The sequence below is a fragment of the Hordeum vulgare genome, unplaced genomic scaffold, assembly GCF_904849725.1.
Source record: "Hordeum vulgare subsp. vulgare unplaced genomic scaffold, MorexV3_pseudomolecules_assembly, whole genome shotgun sequence".
Classification (NCBI taxonomy): Eukaryota; Viridiplantae; Streptophyta; class Magnoliopsida; order Poales; family Poaceae; genus Hordeum; species Hordeum vulgare.
The window spans coordinates 23355-46329 of record NW_025422594.1 but is presented as its reverse complement, the minus strand read 5'-3'; the positions used below and the strand labels follow the sequence as shown (position 1 = coordinate 46329).

Sequence of the window (22975 nt, the reverse complement as noted above, 5' to 3'; positions counted from 1 at the left end):
CTGAACCATAATCGACGAAATTTTCCGAAATTGTCCTATCCCTAAAAAATAAAAAGATGACCCCTTCTTCCTATATATTATCAAGGAAAAGTAATCTTTCTTTTATAGGCGAAATTCTATTGGATTTTAGCTGTATATAATTCCTTAATTATATGAGACCAAAAAGAAGAAATGACACGAGGGTTCTATATATAGATAGAGAAAGAATAAGAAAATTATGATGTGGAAAAGAAGACAGGAATTGTGTACAATGGCATTGCACAACAATTTAATTTGGAAAAGGGATGTAGCGCAGCTTGGTAGCGCGTTTGTTTTGGGTACAAAATGTCACAGGTTCAAATCCTGTCATCCCTACCTATTACTTCTTTCTTCTTTATAGGCAGTAGCAACGAGATCAATTAAAGTAAAGTGGGTATAACTGGAATTTGTGGAGACTATACGTACGTGAGATACATTAGGAATAGAAAAAGATTTTCTTTTTGAATGAATGAAAGCGCTCTTAGTTCAGTTCGGTAGAACGCGGGTCTCCAAAACCCGATGTCGTAGGTTCAAATCCTACAGAGCGTGATTCCATCTATCTTATGTCGAAGCAGAGTAAAATAATTTAACAAAATTGAATTGTAACTCCAATTTGACCTCCTCCAGACCAGAGAGGAGGTCAATAAAAAAAAAAAAATGACTCAATCAAAGATCCAACTGATCCCCACGCCTGTATTGCAAATACGCAGTCACGAATAATCCCGCTAAAGTAATAGGAATTAGGCCTAAGACGATTCCAAATAGAAAAACTTCAATCATTTCGATTTGTTCGGGGGGATAAAAAAAGAGGTACGATCTATCCCTAAATAGTACTCTAAATTATCCACGAATCTCAATGACCAAGAAAAGAATTCCTAATTAGTCTGGAAAAGAGTCGTAGAATATCAGGAATCCCAAAGAAAGATTTTGCTTTTCTGAATTATTATTATTCAGTCAATTCAAATAAGACGTATCTTGTTCAAGCCAATAAATAGAGCTGGGGTTATAGTTAAAGCAGCCAGTAGAAAACCGAAATAACTAGTTAAAGTAAGCATGAAAGAGTTAAATTCCATTTATTTTTTTTTACTACACTACATATGTTGGTAAAGCATTTACCTAAGTTATGGAAAATTCATAATTCATCAGTTATTTTAGATAATACTAAAAAACAAGATAGAGTGAGATACAGAAGTGTAAAAGAAAGTGGATTCATCAGATGATACATGAGTCCCTAATTTCGAATCAAGAGATTTGTTATGGAATTTTTCAATTGAGTAAAGTAATAATATTAAGAACTAGATCATATAACCCCATTGAATGAAAAAATGAAATTGGATTTTCAGGGAAATTTCGGAATAAGAGATAAATAAACAATTGAATTTGAAAAAAAAACTTCTTTCTATTTTGGATAATTTCTTTTTCAATAGGACCCTCTTTTTGGACTGAACGATCGAATATTCCCCTATTCCTTCTTATTTTAATTTTAACTGATTGTATTCTATATGGAATAAGAGGAGAAGAAAAGCATTCCACGACCTCCCGAGGGTCTGTTAAAAAAAAAAGAAAGCTCTTCCTTGAATTTACTTTATTTTTATTCCTTTTTCGAACTCCAACCAAAGTAGATTCGAAGACGAGTCACTTCAATTATCCTTTTAAGTTCTATTCTATCTTCTGTCTTTCCCTATTTCATCTCGTAAAGTTCCACGCTCGCAGTTTGGTCAAGAAAGTTAGACCTAATCCAACAAACAAGACAAGGATTAATTACGAATTATGAAAGGATAAATTTCACATATATATACTTGTCCTTGTATTGTGTCAGTATGAGAATATCCTTCCTAAATTATTTATCCAAACCTATTGATCATTAACTTAGATTTTCCCAAGATTTTGGCTGCTATTCCGAATTACTCTATTATTCCGAAGCCAAGGAAAATAAATAGAACCTACAAAAAAGGGGTTTTCTATTGACGCCTTGAATAACATATAGCTTACCTATAGACAAAAAAAAGTAATTATGTTTCGGAACCAGGCAAAACCAGATTGCTGTGCCATAGGAAGGATAGCTATACTAATTCGGTATACTCAAAATACACCTTTGGTACAAAATTGACAATCTCACAAGGATGAAATATCAGTAATTTTCTATTTACTGGTTGATCCCATCTTTTACGGAATCAATTCCTTTTTTGAATGTACAAAAATTTTGGGAGTTCAGCATGTCTGGAAGCACGGGAGAACGTTCTTTTGCTGATATTATTACCAGTATTCGATACTGGGTTATTCATAGCATTACTATACCTTCCCTATTCATTGCGGGTTGGTTATTTGTCAGTACGGGTTTAGCTTATGACGTGTTTGGAAGTCCTAGGCCAAACGAATATTTCACGGAAAGCCGACAAGGAATTCCGTTAATAACCGACCGTTTTGATTCTTTAGAACAACTCGATGAATTTAGTAGATCCTTTTAGGAGGCCCTCAATGACCATAGATCGAACCTATCCTATTTTTACAGTGCGATGGCTGGCTATTCACGGACTAGCTGTACCTACTGTTTTTTTCTTGGGATCAATATCAGCAATGCAGTTCATCCAACGATAAACCAAATTCCAACTATAGAACTATGACACAATCAAACCCGAATGAACAAAATGTTGAATTGAATCGTACCAGTCTATACTGGGGTTTATTACTCATTTTTGTACTTGCTGTTTTATTTTCCAATTACTTCTTCAATTGAGAGAAAGAAAGAGACTAATAAGAATTCTCTTATCCCATTTGGAAAGATACCATCCTTATAACTACCCATGACTGTTTTTGTCTCTAGCATGACCAATTGATAAAATGTGGAGGAAAGTAGGGGAAATGGCCGATACTACTGGAAGAATTCCTCTTTGGCTGATAGGTACTGTAGCTGGTATTCCTGTGATTGGTTTAGTAGGTGTTTTCTTTTATGGTTCATATTCTGGATTGGGTTCATCTCTATAGTAATCGGAGGGACCAGATTGTAAACATGAAAAAGTAGGAGCTTAGCGGGTCCTTACCCCCTTTATCTGATTAGAGCGGAAAGGACCCGCGGAATTTTTACTCTTATAACGCGAATTGAATCTATTCGATTCACTCTTATGAAGCAACAAGAAAAAGAGATCACTCGAGGATCCAATATCTTATTCCACAAAGGAAGTATCCTGAAAATCCTTGATTTAGTTTCGAGTAATAAACTAATAAAACCTTAATCAAAACTATTCAACTAGCCTAAAAATAAAAAAAAAACCTTCAATGGAAGAGTTTACTTTTTTTTGCAAAATTTCTGTAAGTTTGAAGTTAAACTTAATTAAACAAGCCAAGCAATTCTATTTGCTTACAATCACAAGAAATTTGTCCCCCGCCATATTTTCTTCCCCTCTGTTTGTCCACTACCTCGGCTAAACCTAAGCAAAAGAAAAAGAGGCCCAAGAGACAGACCCGAATAAAGAAGAAATAGTAAAGTAATCTTTGACGAATTAGGAAGAAAAAGGATTCTTATTTTGATACAAGAAGAATCGGCACAAGAAAAAGCCTTTTTCTTGTGCCGAATAGACGATTAAGAAGACCTGCAATCCCTCGAAAGAAATTTAAATTTTATTGTTCTCGCCTTTGCCTTGGATTCTCTTCTTTTGCATGAGATATAAATAAGGAATTCCAGACATCTCGTAAACAAAAAAAAGTCTAAACAAAAAAAGGATTTCCAAAAAAGATCATAGATAATTCTAGCAATTGCCAATAAATCGAGGCTTTTTACCAACTTGATGGTAAGAAATTCCGGGACCTAGAAATTCATTTCGTACAATTGAACCTTTTCAAACTGTTTCTTTTTGAGAACCAAAAAAACTTGTGCCAAAATAACGGATGCGAAGAAGAACAAAAGGCCTTGGACACGTAATGGATCCTGAAGCACGATTTCTGCGTCCCCCTGACCAAAACCTCCCACATTAGGATTGCTTGTTAATGGTTGATCAATCTTGATGGATTCCCCCTCTGAAACAAGAAGTTCTGGTCCGGGAGGTATAATATCAATCACTTGGCGTCCATCTGATGCATCAACTATGGATATTTCATACCCCCCTTTTTCTTTACGTAGTATTTTTCTTACTATACCTGTTGACGTAGCATTATAGACTGTATTGTTACTCTTGCTACCATCAGGATAGATCTGTCCTCTTCCTCGGTTTCCCCCTACATATATAGGATATTTTAAGAAATGAGCATCTTTCTTCGTAGCAGGATCAGGGGAAAGAATGGGAAAGACAATTTCACTATATTTCTTACCGGGAACAGGGCCTATCACAAGAATATTTTTTTTATCGGGACGATAACTCTGAAAAGCAAGATTTCCTATCTTTTCTTTTAACTCAGGGGAAATACGGTCGGGCGGCGCTAATTCAAATCCCTCGGGCAAAATAAGAACAGCACCTACATTCAACCCTCCCTTTTTTCCATTAGCAAGAACTTGTTTCAATTGCATATCATAAGGAATTCGAAGAACTGCTTCAAATACAGTATCGGGAAGCACAGCTTGGGGAACTTCAATATCGACGGGCTTGCTAGCTAAATGGCAATTGGCACATACAATTCGCCCAGTTGCTTCTCGTGGGTTTTCATAACCCTGCTGCGCAAAAATGGGATATGCATTTGAAATAGATGTCCGAGTTATTACGTATATCATGATCGATACAGAAATCGATCGAGTTATCTGTTCCTTTACCCAAGAAAAAGTATTTCTATTTTCCATGTCCAATCACAGATCCCAGAATTTCTACAATAAATTAGATAGGTAGCTAAGCTAATCTAGTTCCCTATACACGAATTTGTTGGCATTCTACTGCAACAGTTGTACTGCAATGATGAATACCTTAAAGCAGGTATAAATAGAAAGAATTTTGGTAAAATGGAAAAGGGCTTTCTTTCTAAAGAAAGATGCTAATTTGATTAATATTAATATCGGGAGATCAAATGAATTTATGCTTCACTAATTGAATGATAAATGACTACAAGCGAAGGAGATAGACGGTTTAAACAAAAAAAGACCCAAAATTTCAAACATGTATCTAGAATTACTGGAAAACTACAAACAAAAATAGTGAAAATAAGCTCATTAGGAGCCCATCCAAAATCGTTATAGACCCAACGAATTACTAGTTCCCAACCACGGGTGGAGTGAAATCCAACAAAAAAATCAGTAACTAAAAGAATAAAAAAAGCTTTTATTGAGTCATTTAAATTATAGAAGAATTCCTGAACCCAAGAATTCAAAATGACAAGTTCCTCTTTACCCAGAAAAAAAGAACCACTTAGAATAGCCAAACAGATTATATTTGTCGAGAAATGCAAAATGATATGGAGATGATCCTCATTATTTATTTTGACCCATTGTATTATTTCCTTGTGTATTCCTGTAGGAGGTTTTTGTACATGTGTCTTTAGTTTCCCTTTTATCATCTCGTCCAAGAGAGAAAGTTCTTCTAATTCTATGAATCTTTCTAGAATCCTTTTCTCTTGAATATCAGTTAAGAGAGTTTCGGATTGCCTGGTATTCCACCAATTCTTAATCCAAAGTTCCAGACATTTGTTAAATGAGGAAGAGACCCCCCAAGGCAAAAGTACGATAAATACAAGATATAGTAAAGAAGGCAATGCTTTCTTTTTTTTCATTTTTGATCTGTAAATGGAGTTGTTAATGAATATGCTTCATTCGCTGACTCTATTCCATTCCCTGACTCTATATGATGATATTTCTATTTCATGATATTTCTATTTCTTTGAAGCAAAAACTCTATAGGTTTGATACCCTGTATCTATTCTTCTTTTTTGTATATTAGTGGAATTTCAGTGCATTGGGTTCTTTCTTAGATCTAGATGGAATGAAATAGTGAAATAGAATAAAAAAAGCCCTTTCGGGTGAAAATGGAAGAGAAGAATAGTATGCAATATATCTAACTTCGACAAAAAAAATTTAAAATAATTTTATCTTATCCTCGTTTGTTCCTTCCTTTAGATAAATACTTAAAAATCCCCTTACAATAACAAATCCAATTTCGAAGGGACTTCCTCCCCATGTTGAGAAAACTTTTCTTCTTCCAATTTATCTTTTCTTCATTCAATTCAGTTCAAAAAAGATACCTCAAAATACTTCAATTGGTACGCGCAAGAAATAGGCCAATTCGGCAGCTTTTTGTTCAATTTCTCGTGGAGTAAAAAACTTATCATCAGTACGAGTCAAGGGAATGATCCCCTGGCCCCGGATTTCCATATAAAGAATACGACGAGGATAAAGACCCTCTTTAACCTGAATTCTAATTGATTGGATATCCCGCATAAGGAATCGAAGGAAGACGCGACGTTTTATTCCAGGGAATCCCCAACGAAAAATGCAAACTATTCCCTCTTTTCTATCGAATCGGTCATAACCACTACCTACATTCCACAAAATAGTACACCACAGGTAGGAGCTAATGAATAGGCCTGCGATTCCGTAGAAAGACATCACGACCCCCTGCGGAAAAAAAAGAATTTCTTGAGATGGAAGTATAGATATAATATTCTTACCAAGATAACTGGAAGTCCCAACCAATAAGAATCCTAGTGAACCTAGAAAAAGAATACAGGCCCAGAAAAAATTACTCCTTTTTCGAGAACCTTTTAGAAGTTCTACCCATATGTGTTCTGATCGCCAATTCATATTAGATATACTAAATCCAGCAGCGGTCGATTGAAATTGAGAGAATAAGCTAAATAATTTTGCCTTTACTTTTTTTGATTCTGAAATCGCCTTCAGCAACTAGTACTCCTGTGAAATAATAGGTTAGATACATTGACTTTCTATTCAAAAAATATTCGTTGATTCAATTAAAATAAATAAAAAAAAACTCGCTATACCAAGCTCTGCATATTCATGCATTTATGCTCGTAGCCTATATCTGCATCCATAGCCGTTTTTCATTTGTGTGTAGAAAGTGTGTGTAGAAAAAGTCACATACCCTACCATATTATATTACTTACACTAAAAAATACTAGACAATCTTTTTTTTTTGCACATAAAGAAATAAAGAAGTCATTGCAATTGCCGGAAATACTAAGCCTACTAAAGGCACGAAAATAGAAGGTAAGTTTAAATCCGTCATGGAATAGGTGTCTCAATTCAAATTTACTATTTCTATCTAGTCGAAAAATATCTTAAGATTCTTATGATATAATTAAGTATATCTATTATAAGGAATATTGACTATTGTATTTTTTTAGTTTGCAAAATATTCTGTAAAAAAAATGATAAGGATAATAAGAAAATTCCAAAAAAGGAGAACTAATTAAAAAGATTTTTTTTATTTTCCCATCCTCATGGCCTTTCTATCTTTCTAATCTAATTTGAAATTGGATTCAAAAGAAAGCGACTAGAATTTACTTCCTGCATACATACTTCTCTAGAAGCGCATACAATAATGCGTGGTAAAGGCAGAAAAATAGTATATTCAATCAAAATCAAAGGGCAAATTATCTTACCTACTATAGATCCCCTACTACCCTCTTAAGATCCCCTACTACCCTCTTAAGATCCCCCCTACTACCCTCTTAGACTTTTAAAGGCGATATACCACCCAAAGAAAGGGTATGAAAATGCCGGGTGGTGTTAGCTTTTCGACGAAGACCCGTCCTGTGCCGCGAAGTCCTGTTAGTAAGACCCCGCGCAATAATGGATTATAGAAGAATAGTATTCAAAATACTGCTCTGGACGCATATAGTAGCATTGCGATTCCTAATCTTTTTTATTTATGAATATGAACAGAAAAAATTCATTGTATCGTTGGGTCGGAGCGGAGGTTTGGTCCAGAAAAATTAGGAACAAAACGTCTACTCTACCACACTGAAGTCTATAGCGCTGTATTTCCACGAAAGTATAATTCTTACCATCAGGATACGCTCCTTTCAACGTCTCTCCGATGGGTCCAGGTTCTATGTCCAATCCCAAATCAAGGATTTCTCGCTCTTGATCGGAGTCATAAACTAAAACTACCTTTTTATCCTTTTTATTAAGGTTATAGAAAACTTCCTTATCTAGTTCTAGCATGTTGACTCACGATTACGCCTGTTAAAAGTTTCAAACGTCCTCTTTTTTGAAATTGAAAGAGAGTCTTATAAAAAGGTCTAACTTCCAAACTATGTCTTTTTTCATTCATTCTCCTTTAGTTTTTTTCTCTATCTAGAAGTGGAATAGAATAACCCGGTTGAAGGGTAATGATCATACGTCTGTAATGCATTGTACGGCCCAGAATAGGTCCTATTCTTCTACCTTTTCCAGGTAGTCGATGGCTATTCACAGCTACCACCTTAATCCAAAGAAGAGTTTGAACCAATGCTTTATTTCTGTCTTAGTGAATCCCGATTCGACATTAAAAGTATATTGATTCTTTCCCAATAAACGAAGACTTTTTTCTGTAAATACTGCGTATTTGATTCCATTATCATATGATACTACTATATTTTATTATTTTCTTTTTATTTCTTTATTGTATTATACCTTAATATATATATATATTCTAGATATATAGAATAGACGAATCTCGATTTGTCAAGTCTCATGATCATATCATGATCTATTTTTATTCGGCTCAATCTTTTTTATAAAAAAAAAGATTGAGCCGAGTTTAATTGCAATCAATTAGAAGAATAAAGAAGAATTACTGCATTTCATAACTTATTTTTTTCTCTTTTTATTTCGTTTATTTTTTTTTAGACCTTCTTATCGATAGTATCTACCGGCTCGAACTCGAATTTGATCGCCTTCCATACTTCACAAGCTGCGGCTAGTTCAGGACTCCATTTGCAAGCTGCTCGGATAATTTCATTACCTTCGCGAGCAAGATCACGCCCTTCGTTACGAGCTTGTACACAAGCTTCTAAAGCCACTCGATTAGCTGCTGCACCAGGTGCATTCCCCCAAGGATGTCCTAAAGTTCCTCCACCAAATTGTAATACAGAATCGTCCCCAAAGATTTCGGTCAGAGCTGGCATATGCCAAACATGAATACCACCTGAAGCTACCGGTATAACACCTGGCATGGATACCCAGTCCTGAGTGAAAAAGATACCGCGAGCACGATCTTTTTCAATAAAATCATCGCGCAATAAATCAACAAAACCTAAAGTCATTTCGCGTTCCCCTTCTAACTTACCTACTACTGTACCGGAGTGGATATGATCTCCCCCAGACATACGCAATGCTTTAGCTAATACACGGAAATGCATACCATGATTTTTCTGTCTATCAATAACTGCATGCATTGCACGGTGAATGTGAAGAAGTAAGCCATTGTCGCGGCAATAGTGAGCCAAAGTAGTATTTGCGGTGAATCCCCCGGTTAAGTAGTCATGCATTACAATAGGAACCCCTAATTCTCTCGCAAATACAGCTCTCTTAATCATTTCTTCACATGTACCCGCAGTCGCATTCAAGTAATGCCCCTTGATTTCACCGGTTTCGGCCTGTGATTTATAAATAGCTTCGGCACAAAAGACAAAACGGTCTCTCCAGCGCATAAATGGTTGTGAGTTTACGTTTTCATCATCTTTGGTAAAATCAAGTCCACCACGTAGACACTCATAACACGCTCTACCATAATTTTTTGCGGATAATCCCAATTTTGGTTTAATAGTACATCCCAATAAAGGACGGCCATACTTGTTCAACTTATCTCTTTCAACTTGGATACCATGAGGCGGGCCTTGGAAAGTTTTTGAATAAGTAGGGGGAATTCGTAGATCCTCCAAACGTAGAGCACGTAGGGCTTTGAACCCAAATACGTTACCCACAATGGAAGTAAACATGTTAGTAACGGAACCCTCCTCAAATAGGTCTAATGGATAAGCTACATAACAGATCCATTGGCTGTCTTCCCCAGCAACAGGCTCGATGTGATAGCATCGTCCTTTGTAACGATCAAGACTGGTAAGTCCATCAGTCCAAACAGTTGTCCATGTACCAGTAGAAGATTCGGCAGCTACTGCAGCCCCTGCTTCTTCGGGCGGAACCCCAGGCTGAGGACTTACTCGGAATGCTGCCAAGATATCAGTATCCTTAGTTTCATACTCTGGGGTGTAGTAAGTCAATTTATAATCTTTAACACCAGCTTGAAATCCAACACCTGCTTTAGTTTCTGTTTGTGGTGACATAAGTCCCTCCCTACAACTCTTGAATTAAGAATTCTCACAATAACAGGGTCTACTCGATGTTAATTAGGCGTAAATGAAACTTTAGCAAAAATCTCGTAAAACAAAAAGGATATTCAATTAATATAATATCAACTCATTAAAGAAAATTGAGGGCATGCTTAGGTTAATGAATATGTTTCATTCATATATAATGCGTACACCCTGTGTATGTTCTATCCTATAGGAATTCCACTATAGGAATTCGATAGGAATTGAGTTGTTGTTATGGTAAGTTAACACGGTTCGTTATTAAACCATGGATTTGATTTACCAAATCCATCATTATTGTATACTCTTTGATAGGTATAGCGCAACCCAAATTAATCCCTAATCCTTATTTTACAAGTTCTTAATAGGTCTCTTTTCTTATTTGGAATGCAAATACCTAACTAAATACTAATAAAATTCTTTGTTGACAGCAATCTATGCTTCACAGTAGTATATATTTTGTATATCGAAGTCCTAGATAGGAAAGTAGAGTAGGCACAGATCCTCCACAAAAGGCAAAATGTATATGAAAAAAAGATTGATTGAACTTTCCAACGGACTCATTCCATGAGTAAACGATTGAATGGGATTCGCTTGGGCAACGAAATCAAGTCCTGGTCCCCTTTTCTCTCTTATTGAATTAACTAATTCATTTCCTTTTTACTTTTGGATTTTTTTTGATTTGATTTGGCATTATTCAACAATAAAAAAAGAAAAATTTCGACAAATTCCTTTTTTTTAATTATGTGATAATTATGAGAACCAATCCTACTACTTCTCGTCCCGGGGTTTCCACAAGTGAAGAAAAAAGTACAGGTCGTATCGATCAAATTATTGGACCCGTGCTGGATGTCACTTTTCCCCCGGGCAAGTTACCTTATATTTATAACGCTTTAGTAGTCCAGAGTAGAGACACTGCCGATAAGCAAATTAATGTGACTTGTGAGGTACAACAATTATTAGGAAATAATCGAGTTAGAGCTGTAGCTATGAGTGCTACGGACGGGTTGATGAGAGGAATGGAAGTGATTGACACGGGAGCTCCTCTCAGTGTTCCGGTCGGTGGAGCTACTCTCGGACGAATTTTCAACGTTCTTGGGGAGCCTGTTGACAATTTGGGTCCTGTAGATAGTAGTGCAACGTTCCCTATTCATAGATCTGCGCCTGCCTTTATCGAGTTAGATACGAAATTATCCATCTTTGAAACAGGTATTAAGGTCGTCGATCTTTTAGCTCCTTATCGACGTGGAGGAAAAATAGGACTATTTGGGGGGGCTGGAGTAGGTAAAACAGTACTGATCATGGAATTAATCAATAACATTGCTAAAGCTCATGGGGGCGTATCCGTATTCGGTGGAGTAGGGGAACGGACTCGTGAAGGAAATGATCTTTATATGGAAATGAAGGAATCCGGAGTAATTAATGAAAAAAATATTGAAGAATCAAAGGTAGCTCTAGTCTATGGCCAAATGAATGAACCACCGGGAGCTCGTATGAGAGTTGGTTTAACTGCCCTAACTATGGCAGAATATTTCCGAGATGTTAATAAGCAAGACGTGCTTTTATTTATCGATAATATCTTTCGTTTTGTTCAAGCAGGATCAGAGGTATCCGCTTTATTAGGGAGAATGCCCTCCGCAGTGGGTTATCAACCTACTCTTAGTACAGAAATGGGTTCTTTGCAAGAAAGAATTGCTTCTACTAAAAAGGGATCTATAACTTCGATTCAAGCAGTTTATGTACCTGCGGACGATTTGACCGACCCTGCCCCTGCCACAACATTTGCACATTTGGATGCTACTACCGTACTTTCCAGAGGATTAGCTTCCAAGGGTATTTATCCAGCAGTAGATCCTTTAGATTCAACATCAACTATGTTACAGCCTCGGATCGTTGGCAACGAACATTATGAAACTGCGCAAAGAGTTAAGGAAACTTTACAACGTTACAAAGAACTTCAGGACATTATCGCAATTCTTGGCTTGGATGAATTATCGGAAGAGGATCGTTTAACTGTAGCAAGAGCAAGAAAAATTGAGCGTTTCTTATCACAACCGTTCTTTGTGGCAGAAGTTTTTACTGGTTCTCCAGGAAAGTATGTTGCTCTTGCGGAAACTATTAGGGGATTTCAACTAATCCTTTCCGGAGAATTAGACGGCCTACCTGAACAGGCTTTTTATTTGGTGGGTAACATCGATGAAGCTAGCACGAAAGCTATAACCTTAGAAGAGGAGAACAAATCGCAGAAATGAAATTAAATCTTTATGTACTGACTCCTAAGCGAATTATTTGGGATTGTGAAGTGAAAGAAATCATTTTATCCACGAATAGTGGCCAAATTGGCGTATTACCAAACCACGCCCCTATTAACACAGCAGTAGATATGGGTCCTTTGAGAATACGCCTCCTCAACGACCAATGGTTAACGGCGGTTCTGTGGAGCGGTTTTGCGAGAATAGTTAATAATGAGATCATCATTTTAGGAAATGATGCGGAACTGGGTAGTGATATTGATCCGGAAGAAGCTCAAAAGGCACTTGAAATAGCCGAAGCTAACTTGAGTAAAGCTGAGGGTACGAAAGATTTGGTTGAAGCGAAGCTCGCTCTCAGACGAGCTAGGATACGAATCGAGGCTGTCAATTGGATTCCCCCATCCAATTGAAGACAATCCAGTGGTTTATAGTTGATACAAAGAAAAAGGGAAGAGGGGTAGAAAAAGTTATTAGATAGCGAAGCGAAGTAAGTCCAATGCTATCTAGTAATTTTTCTACCTACTTACCTACTATTGGATTTGAACCAATGACTCCCGCCGTATGAAAGCAATACTCTAACCACTGAGTTAAGTAGGCAATTTATCACCACAAAGGAAGACCCATTACTTCGATCGATTATATATTGAATCCCTTTTCTAAGCAATACCGCTCTGTTATTGGTCTGTTATATACTAAATACTAAACTAAATACTAAACAGATACAGATCAAAGGGATATCCTCTGGCATTAGAAAATATTCATCTTGACAAGAAATTCTCTATATGTTAAGATATCTCTGATAAGGGCTATAGCTCAGTTCGGTAGAGCAACTCGTTTACACGTGCGCCAATGCTTTTCAAAGGAGCTTATTATGCAATGAACATAATCGATCTTATTGCAAAATCAATGTCTTACTTCATAGATTCGAGAGAATAGGAGAACAGTAGCCTGACAAACAGTCGGTTCAGTCCGATTCAGGTGCCAATTCAGGTGCCTAATCAAATAGAACCCTTATGGATTTGCTAGTTGATAAGGTAAATATCCAGCCCACTAAATGCTAGGCGTAATGAGGATAAGGGCCTCCAAAAAACTTCTTTTCGTTCTATGAACTTTAAGGTGTATGAAGTCTCATAGTTAACTCTTGCAGTGGAACGATAGAGACTCCATTTCACTTAGGTTGATTTAATTTAGACCAGAGGCAGACCTAAGTCAAGGTAATCCTCCTTTGAAACACTTTGGTATTGCTCCTAGATAGATCATAATACAAAAAATCAATCAGAGCACAGGGAGCCATCTCATTATCTTTCCGTAAAGAAAAACTATGGTGGACTAACTGATCTTTAAATCAGTTTATGAAAGAGCCCAATGCAAAAAAATGCATGTTGGGTCTTTGAAACAGTTCAAATCATTTCGATAATAATCCGTTTGATCTGTTTTACCGAGAAGGTCTACGGTTCGAATCCGTATAGCCCTAATATGCCCTTTTTTCTATTTTAGGATCTCTATCCTATGTTTTCTTTAGTTTAGTATAGTTTTCATTTTCGCATTAGTATTTGTTTATAGACTGGATAGGCGCCTGCGACATAGAATAGAGATAAAAGCATTACCAAAGGCTCATTCATCGAAAATCAAAATCATACAGACAGGAAAAGAAAAACGAAAAATAGAAAAAATAAAGTAAAGAGTAAATAAGAAAACAGAATATTCTGTCTCATAGTTCTGAAATAGAGTTCTTTATTTTTATTTTTATAGTATTACTTCTCATTATACTGCATAGATTAGTCCTACTATCTTAATTAGGTTCTAATTATTCTAATTAGTAGTATTCTCATTTTTATTTAATAGTCTCTTATTATTATTAAATAGTAAATAAAGGATAGAGCTATTCTTTTTTTATAGAGATTCTAGAGAAAGCGAGACAAAGTGAAACGATAAAGTTTTCTTTATATAAGAATTAGATCTACATACACCATATCTAAATAGAATGGAAATCCAAAAGAAAGGGAGTTGGGATTCCATTGGATGAATCTTTAAAGAAGATGCAGCACAGAGGAAACAAAGGCTAAACTAAGCGCTTTTGTTTGAACAAAAAAGATTCTTGTTTCACCGAGGAAAAGAGAGAAGTTCTGGATAAATTGACAATGCTGAATTGAATTGACTAATTTAAGTTCCGCCTATTCCACATTAATGGGAGTACATTATGTTTCTGCTTCACGAATATGATATTTTTTGGACATTTCTAATAATAGCAAGCCTTATTCCTATTTTGGCATTTTCGATTTCAGGGCTTTTAGCCCCGGTTAGTGAAGGACCAGAGAAGCTTTCTAGTTATGAATCGGGTATAGAACCCATGGGAGGGGCTTGGGTACAATTCCGAATACGCTATTATATGTTTGCGCTCGTTTTTGTTGTTTTTGATGTGGAAACCGTCTTTCTATACCCTTGGGCAATGAGTTTCGACGTATTGGGTGTATCCGTTTTTATCGAAGCTTTGATTTTCGTGCTTATCTTAGTTGTCGGTTTAGTTTATGCATGGCGAAAAGGAGCCTTGGAATGGTCTTAACTGAATATTTAGACAAAAAAAAAGAAGGAAAAGATTCTATTGAGACAGTTATGAATTTGATTGAGTTTCCCTTACTTGACCAAACAAGTTCCAATTCTGTTATTTCAACTACACTAAATGATCTTTCGAATTGGTCAAGACTCTCCAGTTTATGGCCCCTTCTATACGGTACCAGTTGTTGTTTCATTGAATTTGCTTCATTAATAGGTTCACGATTCGATTTTGATCGTTATGGATTGGTACCAAGATCAAGTCCTAGGCAAGCAGACCTAATTTTAACAGCCGGTACGGTAACAATGAAAATGGCTCCGTCTTTAGTGAGATTATACGAGCAAATGCCTGAACCAAAATACGTCATTGCTATGGGAGCCTGTACTATTACAGGGGGAATGTTCAGTACGGATTCCTATAGTACTGTTCGGGGAGTTGATAAGTTAATTCCTGTGGATGTCTACTTGCCGGGCTGCCCTCCTAAACCGGAGGCAGTTATAGATGCCCTAACAAAACTTCGTAAGAAGATATCGCGAGAAATAGTTGAGGATCGAACTCTATCTCAAAATAAAAAAAGATGTTTTACTACCAGTCACAAGCTTTATGTTAGGCGCAGTACTCATACAGGAACTTATGAGCAAGAATTGCTCTATCAATCACCATCGACATTAGATATATCTTCTGAAACTTTTTTAAAATCCAAAAGTCCAGTACCTTCCTACAAATTAGTGAATTAGGAGGGGGGGGCTCTTTTGTGTAGAAAAAGAAAAAGCAGAGCAATCTTTCAAACTTGCATCCGAAATGGGAAATATTTATACAAAGAGGGAGAGATGAAGACAATGCAGCAGGGTTGGTTATCTAATTGGCTAGTCAAACATGAGGTGGTTCATAGATCTTTGGGCTTTGATCACCGAGGAATAGAGACTTTACAAATAAAAGCAGGGGATTGGGATTCCATTGCTGTCATTTTATATGTATATGGTTATAATTATTTACGCTCCCAATGTGCTTATGATGTAGCACCCGGTGGATCTTTAGCTAGCGTGTATCATCTTACAAGAATACAATACGGTATAGATAATCCAGAAGAAGTCTGCATAAAAGTCTTTGCCCAAAAGGATAATCCTAGAATTCCGTCTGTCTTCTGGATTTGGAGAAGTGCCGATTTTCAAGAACGCGAATCTTATGATATGGTGGGAATCTCTTATGATAATCATCCGCGCCTTAAACGTATCCTAATGCCTGAAAGTTGGATAGGCTGGCCCTTACGTAAGGACTATATAACCCCCAATTTTTATGAAATACAAGATGCTCATTGAATGATAAGAAATTCGTGCTCACTTATACAACACAACTCCAGATTTTATTCAAGTCAAGGAATATTTTTAGGTTCTTTTCCTAGATGAAACGGAATACCTATTTATAATTAATTCCTATTATACAAAAGCATTCCAGATAGACTGAGCCAAAAAAGGGTTTCATTTGGATTCCCCTATTTTGAAAATCACATATTAATTTCCTTCATATGAACAGAAAAATAGGATGACTCAAAGAAGTTCTCTACCAGGAACTTTGTATCGCGCACATGACTTAGCACAACTAGGAAAATAAGATAAGATAAAGATAAGCAAGACTAAAAAAATATTCGTCGGAATAGTGGAATACAAAATAAAGAAACGCAAAAAAATAAAGGGGAACCTAATCTCACCCCCTTCCTTATCATAAAGAAAGGGTATATTTTAAAACTTCTCTAAAAAGAAGTGCCTCTATATTTATATTATAGATTTATCCACTTAGATGAATAAATCATACTCTATCTATATTATATATTATTAATAAATATGTATCACAATCCATCTCGAGGTATTTGGATCAATACCTATTCGGTGGATCTTTTTTTTTCTCTGCCAGGAACCAGATTTGAACTGGTGACACGAGGATTTTCAGTCCTCTGCTCTACCAACTGAGCTATCCTGACCTTTTCTTGTGCATCATCCTAGTAGAGTATTTGTATCTATGTCAATTAAAAGGACTAAAAAATCAATTAAAGTATTTCAAATTCAAAATTTGAAAGGGGGGGGGTAGCCCTATGCATTGTGCATGGTTTACTTAAATAATACTTAAAAATAGAGTGAATAACCAAGATTTCTTGCCGATACTCTAATAAAAAAGAAATCTATTCAATGAATAGGATAAGATCCATTGAGTTCTCTTCGCATTCCTTTCCTTTGTGAAAGAGTAGAATGAGAAAGCTAATGAATCTTAAACCCATTGATAAAAAGAAAAAAAAAGAGGATTTGGGGATAGAGGGACTTGAACCCTCACAACTTAAAAAGTCGACGGATTTTCCTTTTACTAGAAATTTCATTGTTGTCAGTATTGACATGTAGAATGGGACTCTCTCTTTGTCCTCGTCCGATTAATCCACTTTCTTTTTAAAAGTTCTCAAAACTTTGAATTTGAATTGAAGAATTTGATTATTCAATATTCGAATGGAGTGGATTCACAATAATTCAAAATAAAATTATGATATGAGTTTTTTATTTCATAATCATTTCGAATTTTATTTTGAAATTTTAAAAAAGATAAAGAACCTATATTATAATATGAGTTCTGTGATTAATCGTTTGCTATGTCAGTATCTATACGTGTTTATTAAATGTATAAAGTATAAAACCCCTCTTTCTCTAATTTAGAATTAGAAGGAATTCCACTAACAACACAACGTAATTAACTCGATTCGTTAGAACAGCTTCCATTGAGTCTCTGCACCTATCCTTTTCCTTTGTATTCTAGTTCGAGAATCCCTTCTCAAAACACGGATTTGGCTCAGGATTGCCCTTTTTTAATTCCAGGGTTTCTCTGAATTTGGAAGTTACCACTTAGCAGGTTTCCATACCAAGGCTCAATACAATCAAGTCCGTAGCGTCTACCGATTTCGCCATATCCCCACTTCCCTCTTCTTTGAGACCAGGATTCCTTGTGTAATTTCATCCATCTCTTAGTTTTTTTTTTGAATCATTGAGTTCATCACTCAACGTAGTCTAGCAGTTCAGTTCGACTCTATTTGAGAGACCCCGCTTGCTTATTGCAATTCTGAATTACATTGATTCTATCCTTGATGTATTTGCAATTCAATCCGAATCAATATATCCAAAACTTTTTATCTCCCCCACCTCCCGTCTTACTTTTTTATAGTATTCGAAATTATACTATAACGCTGGATATTTATTCTTTTTTTCTAATCAGAATTATCAATTTTATTTACTCTGACTTTATGTTCCCCTTAGTGAAATATTAATCCTCAAATTATTAACAAATAATAAAGTCTATAATGATCGAATGAAAATACCCATAAAGTCTATAATTTTCTTTTTAAATATCCTATAGTTAAGCATATCAAGCTAACTTTATCTTTAAGAAGTTTTAGTATTTTTTTATTTAGTATTTTTTTATAAGTAGAACTTCAAATTTAGAACTAGTTAATAGCTAAGAGTAATAACTAATATCTGAGATTTTACGGATTTCCTATACTATACCTATTTCTATTTGTTACACTATTTCCGTTATGTAAGCCCACTTAGCTCAGAGGTTAGAGCATCGCATTTGTAATGCGAGGGTCATCGGTTCAAATCCGATAGTCGGCTTTTTTTTTCTCTATCGATGTTCTACGAACAAGAATCTCTTTTTTTCCGAATTAAATGGAGAATCCAGGATCTTTTATGTTTTTTACCTTACTATTTTGCTAGATACAAAACAATAAAATAAATAATATATATACAAAAAATACAAAAAATACAGATTTTGATGAAATTCCATTTTTTGTGGTACTTTAGTTGATTTTACTCTGTTTATCCTGTAGTTTAATTCAGTTTTAATTTCGATGTATTCTGTAATGTAAATACAATGAAATTAATTGTGTAAAATGAAATTTCAATAAAAAAAAGGAGTCTTCATGTCCCGTTATCGAGGACCTCGTTTAAAAAAAATACGCCGTTTGGGAGCTTTACCAGGACTCACTAGAAAAACACCTAAATCCGGAAGTAATCTTAAAAAAAAATTCAATTCTGGGAAAAAGGAGCAATATCGTATTCGTCTTCAAGAAAAACAGAAATTGCGTTTTCATTATGGTCTGACAGAACGACAATTACTTAGATATGTACATATCGCTGGAAAAGCAAAAAGGTCAACAGGCCAGGTTTTACTACAATTACTTGAAATGCGTTTGGATAATATCCTTTTTCGATTGGGTATGGCTTCAACCATTCCTGGGGCCCGCCAATTAGTCAACCATAGACATATTTTAGTTAATGGCCGTATAGTCAATATACCAAGTTTTCGTTGCAAACCCCGAGATATTATTACTACGAAAGATAACCAAAGATCAAAAGGTCTGGTTCAAAATTATATTGCTTCATCGGACCCGGGGAAATTGCCAAGCCATTTGACGATTGACACATTGGAATATAAAGGACTAGTAAATAAAATCCTAGATAGGAAGTGGGTCGGTCTCAAAATAAATGAGTTGTTAGTTGTAGAATATTACTCTCGTCAGACTTGAACTTAATGAAAAAAGGAAAGGTTCATAGAATTTTCTTCCCCTTCCCCTTTCCCCGAACTAAATAGCCCTAAGACCATTACCATTAATTCGTATTTTCCCATCAACTAGCTAAAATTGATTAACCCTAGGATTAGGATCCTTTTTGCTTTTTTCCTCTATGTTTACATACCACAGTAATTTGCTATAGAGAATTTTTAATTTCTATTAAATAAAAATAAGATAATATAAGATATTATTACTGGAATAAATTGCTATTTGATTTGATACATTGTGATCCTTAACGTTGATGAATTAAGAAAAACGGAAAGAGAGGGATTCGAACCCTCGGTAAACAAAAGTCTACATAGCAGTTCCAATGCTACGCCTTGAACCGCTCGGCCATCTTTCCTACATAACTTATTATGGAAAATAAACTGAGTGAATAGCGAGTTTTCTTATTCCTGCAGTACAGGTACAACCGCAACCGCTCGGGGGTTCCCTAGTTCTATTGGAAAAATTCCTTTTGATCTAGGTGGAAGGATACAGGATTTTTTACTAGAAATTGCGCTCGCTATAAAATAAAAGTTTTAATTTAGGTTTTCCCGCAACTAAAGAAAAAGAGAATGCAAGAATTCTTCTTATTGCATAATAAAATAAAGAAACCTTAGAATTCCGTTTGCATAAGATACGCTACACCATTGAAATCAAAAATAGAGTATGAGACAATTAATAACTTTGAAAACACGAAATAGTTGATGACATAAGTTGTTGTTCAGAAATAGGAAAGTGGAATGAAATCCAGTCTTAGTCAAATATTGCATATCTCTTCGTGTCCAAGCAGAAGGAAAAGGATACAATTTGAGCTGAGCGGAAAATCCATATCTCTCTTATCCATTTAAAACATATGGATTTAGAGCATATGGATCAATCTATTTATAATTATAAGAATCGAATGTGTTTGTTTTTATGTTATTTTGTGAAGGAATGAAAACAATTCTATATAGAATGGCTTGGGAATTATGCCTAGATCCCGTGTAAATGGAAATTTCATTGATAAGACCTTCTCAATTATAGCCAATATTTTATTGCGAATAATTCCGACAACCTCAGGAGAAAAAAAGGCATTTACTTATTATAGAGATGGTGCGATTTGACTCTTTTTTTTTTTGCTTTTTTTTAGACCTACCTATACCTCAGTCTTAGGAAAAAGAAAAGGGGTTGGCATAGAGAGAACCAAATTTGTAAAGCAAGCAAACCCACGCTTCGGGAAGGTGAGGCGAACTAACAATTCCTTCCGTCGTGTATCCTCGATTGATGCGGCTTCAGATACTTCAATTGTAGATTTGAGTATTGAGCGAAAGGTTACACCTACAGGATATGGTATGGTATGGATTACAGGCCACTCTATTAGTATCCGTAGGCAGCATAGGGGAGAAAAGCACTACACCTAGAAATAGGAATCAACAAGAGAAAAACTTTGGTAGAAATTACCCCTTTCCTGATCGGTATCAGGGCTGGGAAGAATGGTTGGGATAACAAACAACCATCAGGTTTGTACTTTGGATACCCCTATAACCATCAAAGATCGTTGAAGTAGCTAATTCCTCTAAATAGGAGGCGTTGAGAACAAAGAAATTATTGGAGCTATCGTTTTCCTCTAGCATTAATAGAATTCATTGGTGTTAAGAAAAACCTCTTGTGGGAAGGTTGGCTAGAGATTTCTTGGAAAAATACCAGCCCCTTTCGGTTCATAATGAGACGGGACTAATTCTATTTTGATTCTATAGATTAAGATTATTTCGCTTAGTACTATTATGTACAGAAGGGAGGAGCCGTATGAGATGAAAACCTCATGTACGGTTTTGGAACGGAGATTTTTTGAATAGAATGAACGACCGTAACGGATGTTGGCTCAATCCGAAGGAAATTATGCGGAAGCTTTGCAAAATTATTATGAAGCTACGCGACTAGAAATCGATCCCTATGATCGAAGTTATATACTCTATAACATAGGCCTTATACACACAAGCAATGGAGAGCATACAAAGGCTTTGGAATATTATTTCCGGGCACTAGAACGAAACCCCTTCTTACCGCAAGCTTTTAATAATATGGCCGTGATCTGTCATTACGTGCGACTATCTCCACTATAGAAAGACAAAAAAAGAGAGGATCAAATTTTCTAGTAAATACTGGAAAAAAGGGCTTTCTACATAGGGATCGTAAAAACAACGATTTTTCCCTATCAGCTGTAGGAAGGAAGGACACTTCACGAGAATCAAAAAACGAAGAAAGTATGGCCTATACTACTACTCTATGGATAAAGTTTCTCAAATTGATAGAGAAAGCACCGTAAAGATCAATTAGTGAGCGACTGGGTCGATACAACTAAAAAAAACTGCTTACTTATCCCATGATATGGGGCAAAATTTAGGAATCCGCTTATGTAATAGAGCCGATCCACTAAGGGATTAAGCAGCGGTGTAGTATCAGATCCCAAAGATAGTAAGTTCTTTTTTCTTTCTTATGGAAAAAAGTCTTTTTCAAGGATTCTATAGAGATTTCATATATGAAACCGGGATAGTTACCTTTCAGAAAATTTGAACGAAGGCTCTATATCTATCTATGCTTCATTCTTCTGAAGGTGGGAAAAAAGATCAAACTAATTATTGAGAAAAATTAGGGTTTGAAACTTAGGTAATTAATTTCTTCTGCTTAACACAAGAACAAATTGGATCGATTTTTGATAAATCGAATTCAGTTAAGATAGGGGAAATTAAGATAGCAATTTCTGAGCCGTATGAGGTAGGAAACTCTCAAGTACGGTTCTAAGGGAAGGAACTGCCTATTCCGACCGAGGAGAACAGGCCATTCTAGAGGGTGATTCGGAAATTGCGGAAGCTTGGTTTGATCAAGCTGCTGAATATTGGAAACAAGCTATAGCGCTTACTCCGGGAAATTATATTGAAGCACAAAACTGGTTGAAGATTACGAAGCGCTTTGAATTTGAATAAGACCATGCTCCTTTTTTTTCCTAAAATGGATGGTTTGGTTGTTGATCCATTAATCAAATAAATTAGGTCGTAAGATCGAATCAAGAATTTCATTATATCCATTTCTTATACCTTCTATTTTATAAGATATTTCATAAGAATAAACCATAGGGATAGGGTCTAGAATAGAAGTAATAAAGTGAATAAAAAAAAGGGGGCCAATCTAAATATTGCTAATATATTAGAACCATCTTATTAATAATTCTAATGAGTTATCTTGGAATTTAGAATCAAATAAAAAATAAAAAACCCTATATTATGCTCAAGGAAAGTAGATATAGATAGGAGCTTATGCCCTAAAAAAAAATACACTAGTTTCTTAAATTTAAAA

General features: G+C 35.6%; 3 protein-coding genes and 5 non-coding genes across 8 annotated transcripts; 5 read left to right on the top strand and 3 right to left on the bottom strand.

Moving 5' to 3' along the window:
* The first annotated feature begins 280 nt into the window (after positions 1-280).
* TRNAP-UGG lies at positions 281-354 on the top strand. Its single transcript has one exon. It is a non-coding gene; the product is annotated as a tRNA-Pro (tRNA).
* A 139-nt stretch (positions 355-493) lies between these two features.
* TRNAW-CCA lies at positions 494-567 on the top strand. The gene has a single exon. It is a non-coding gene; the product is annotated as a tRNA-Trp (tRNA).
* An 8107-nt stretch (positions 568-8674) lies between these two features.
* Positions 8675-10530, bottom strand: LOC123420899 (ribulose bisphosphate carboxylase large chain). The gene has a single exon (XM_045107463.1). The coding sequence runs from the start codon at positions 10216-10218 to the stop codon at positions 8779-8781; it is 1440 nt and encodes a 479-aa protein (XP_044963398.1). The 5' UTR covers positions 10219-10530; the 3' UTR covers positions 8675-8778.
* An 89-nt stretch (positions 10531-10619) lies between these two features.
* On the top strand, positions 10620-12589 carry LOC123420898 (ATP synthase subunit beta, chloroplastic). The gene has a single exon (XM_045107461.1). The coding sequence runs from the start codon at positions 11001-11003 to the stop codon at positions 12495-12497; it is 1497 nt and encodes a 498-aa protein (XP_044963396.1). The 5' UTR covers positions 10620-11000; the 3' UTR covers positions 12498-12589.
* A 701-nt stretch (positions 12590-13290) lies between these two features.
* LOC123420901 (photosystem I assembly protein Ycf3) lies at positions 13291-22975 on the top strand. Its single transcript, XM_045107465.1, has 3 exons — positions 13291-20734; positions 21494-21721; positions 22445-22975. The coding sequence occupies exons 1-3, from the start codon at positions 20611-20613 to the stop codon at positions 22603-22605; spliced, it is 513 nt and encodes a 170-aa protein (XP_044963400.1). The 5' UTR covers positions 13291-20610; the 3' UTR covers positions 22606-22975.
* TRNAF-GAA lies at positions 16957-17029 on the bottom strand. Its single transcript has one exon. It is a non-coding gene; the product is annotated as a tRNA-Phe (tRNA).
* TRNAT-UGU lies at positions 18626-18698 on the top strand. Its single transcript has one exon. It is a non-coding gene; the product is annotated as a tRNA-Thr (tRNA).
* TRNAS-GGA lies at positions 19914-20000 on the bottom strand. The gene has a single exon. It is a non-coding gene; the product is annotated as a tRNA-Ser (tRNA).

Bases quoted from the DNA above. Each gene is read 5' to 3' on its own strand.
- LOC123420899 (XM_045107463.1), bottom strand. From the start codon at position 10,218: ATGTCACCACAAACAGAAACTAAAGCAGGTGTTGGATTTCAAGCTGGT.
- LOC123420898 (XM_045107461.1), top strand. From the start codon at position 11,001: ATGAGAACCAATCCTACTACTTCTCGTCCCGGGGTTTCCACAAGTGAA.
- LOC123420901 (XM_045107465.1), top strand. From the start codon at position 20,611: ATGCCTAGATCCCGTGTAAATGGAAATTTCATTGATAAGACCTTCTCA. The intron at 20,735-21,493 runs GTGCGATTTGAC...AACGACCGTAAC, and splicing joins ATTTACTTATTATAGAGATG to GGATGTTGGCTCAATCCGAA. The intron at 21,722-22,444 runs ACGTGCGACTAT...CTGCCTATTCCG, and splicing joins TATGGCCGTGATCTGTCATT to ACCGAGGAGAACAGGCCATT.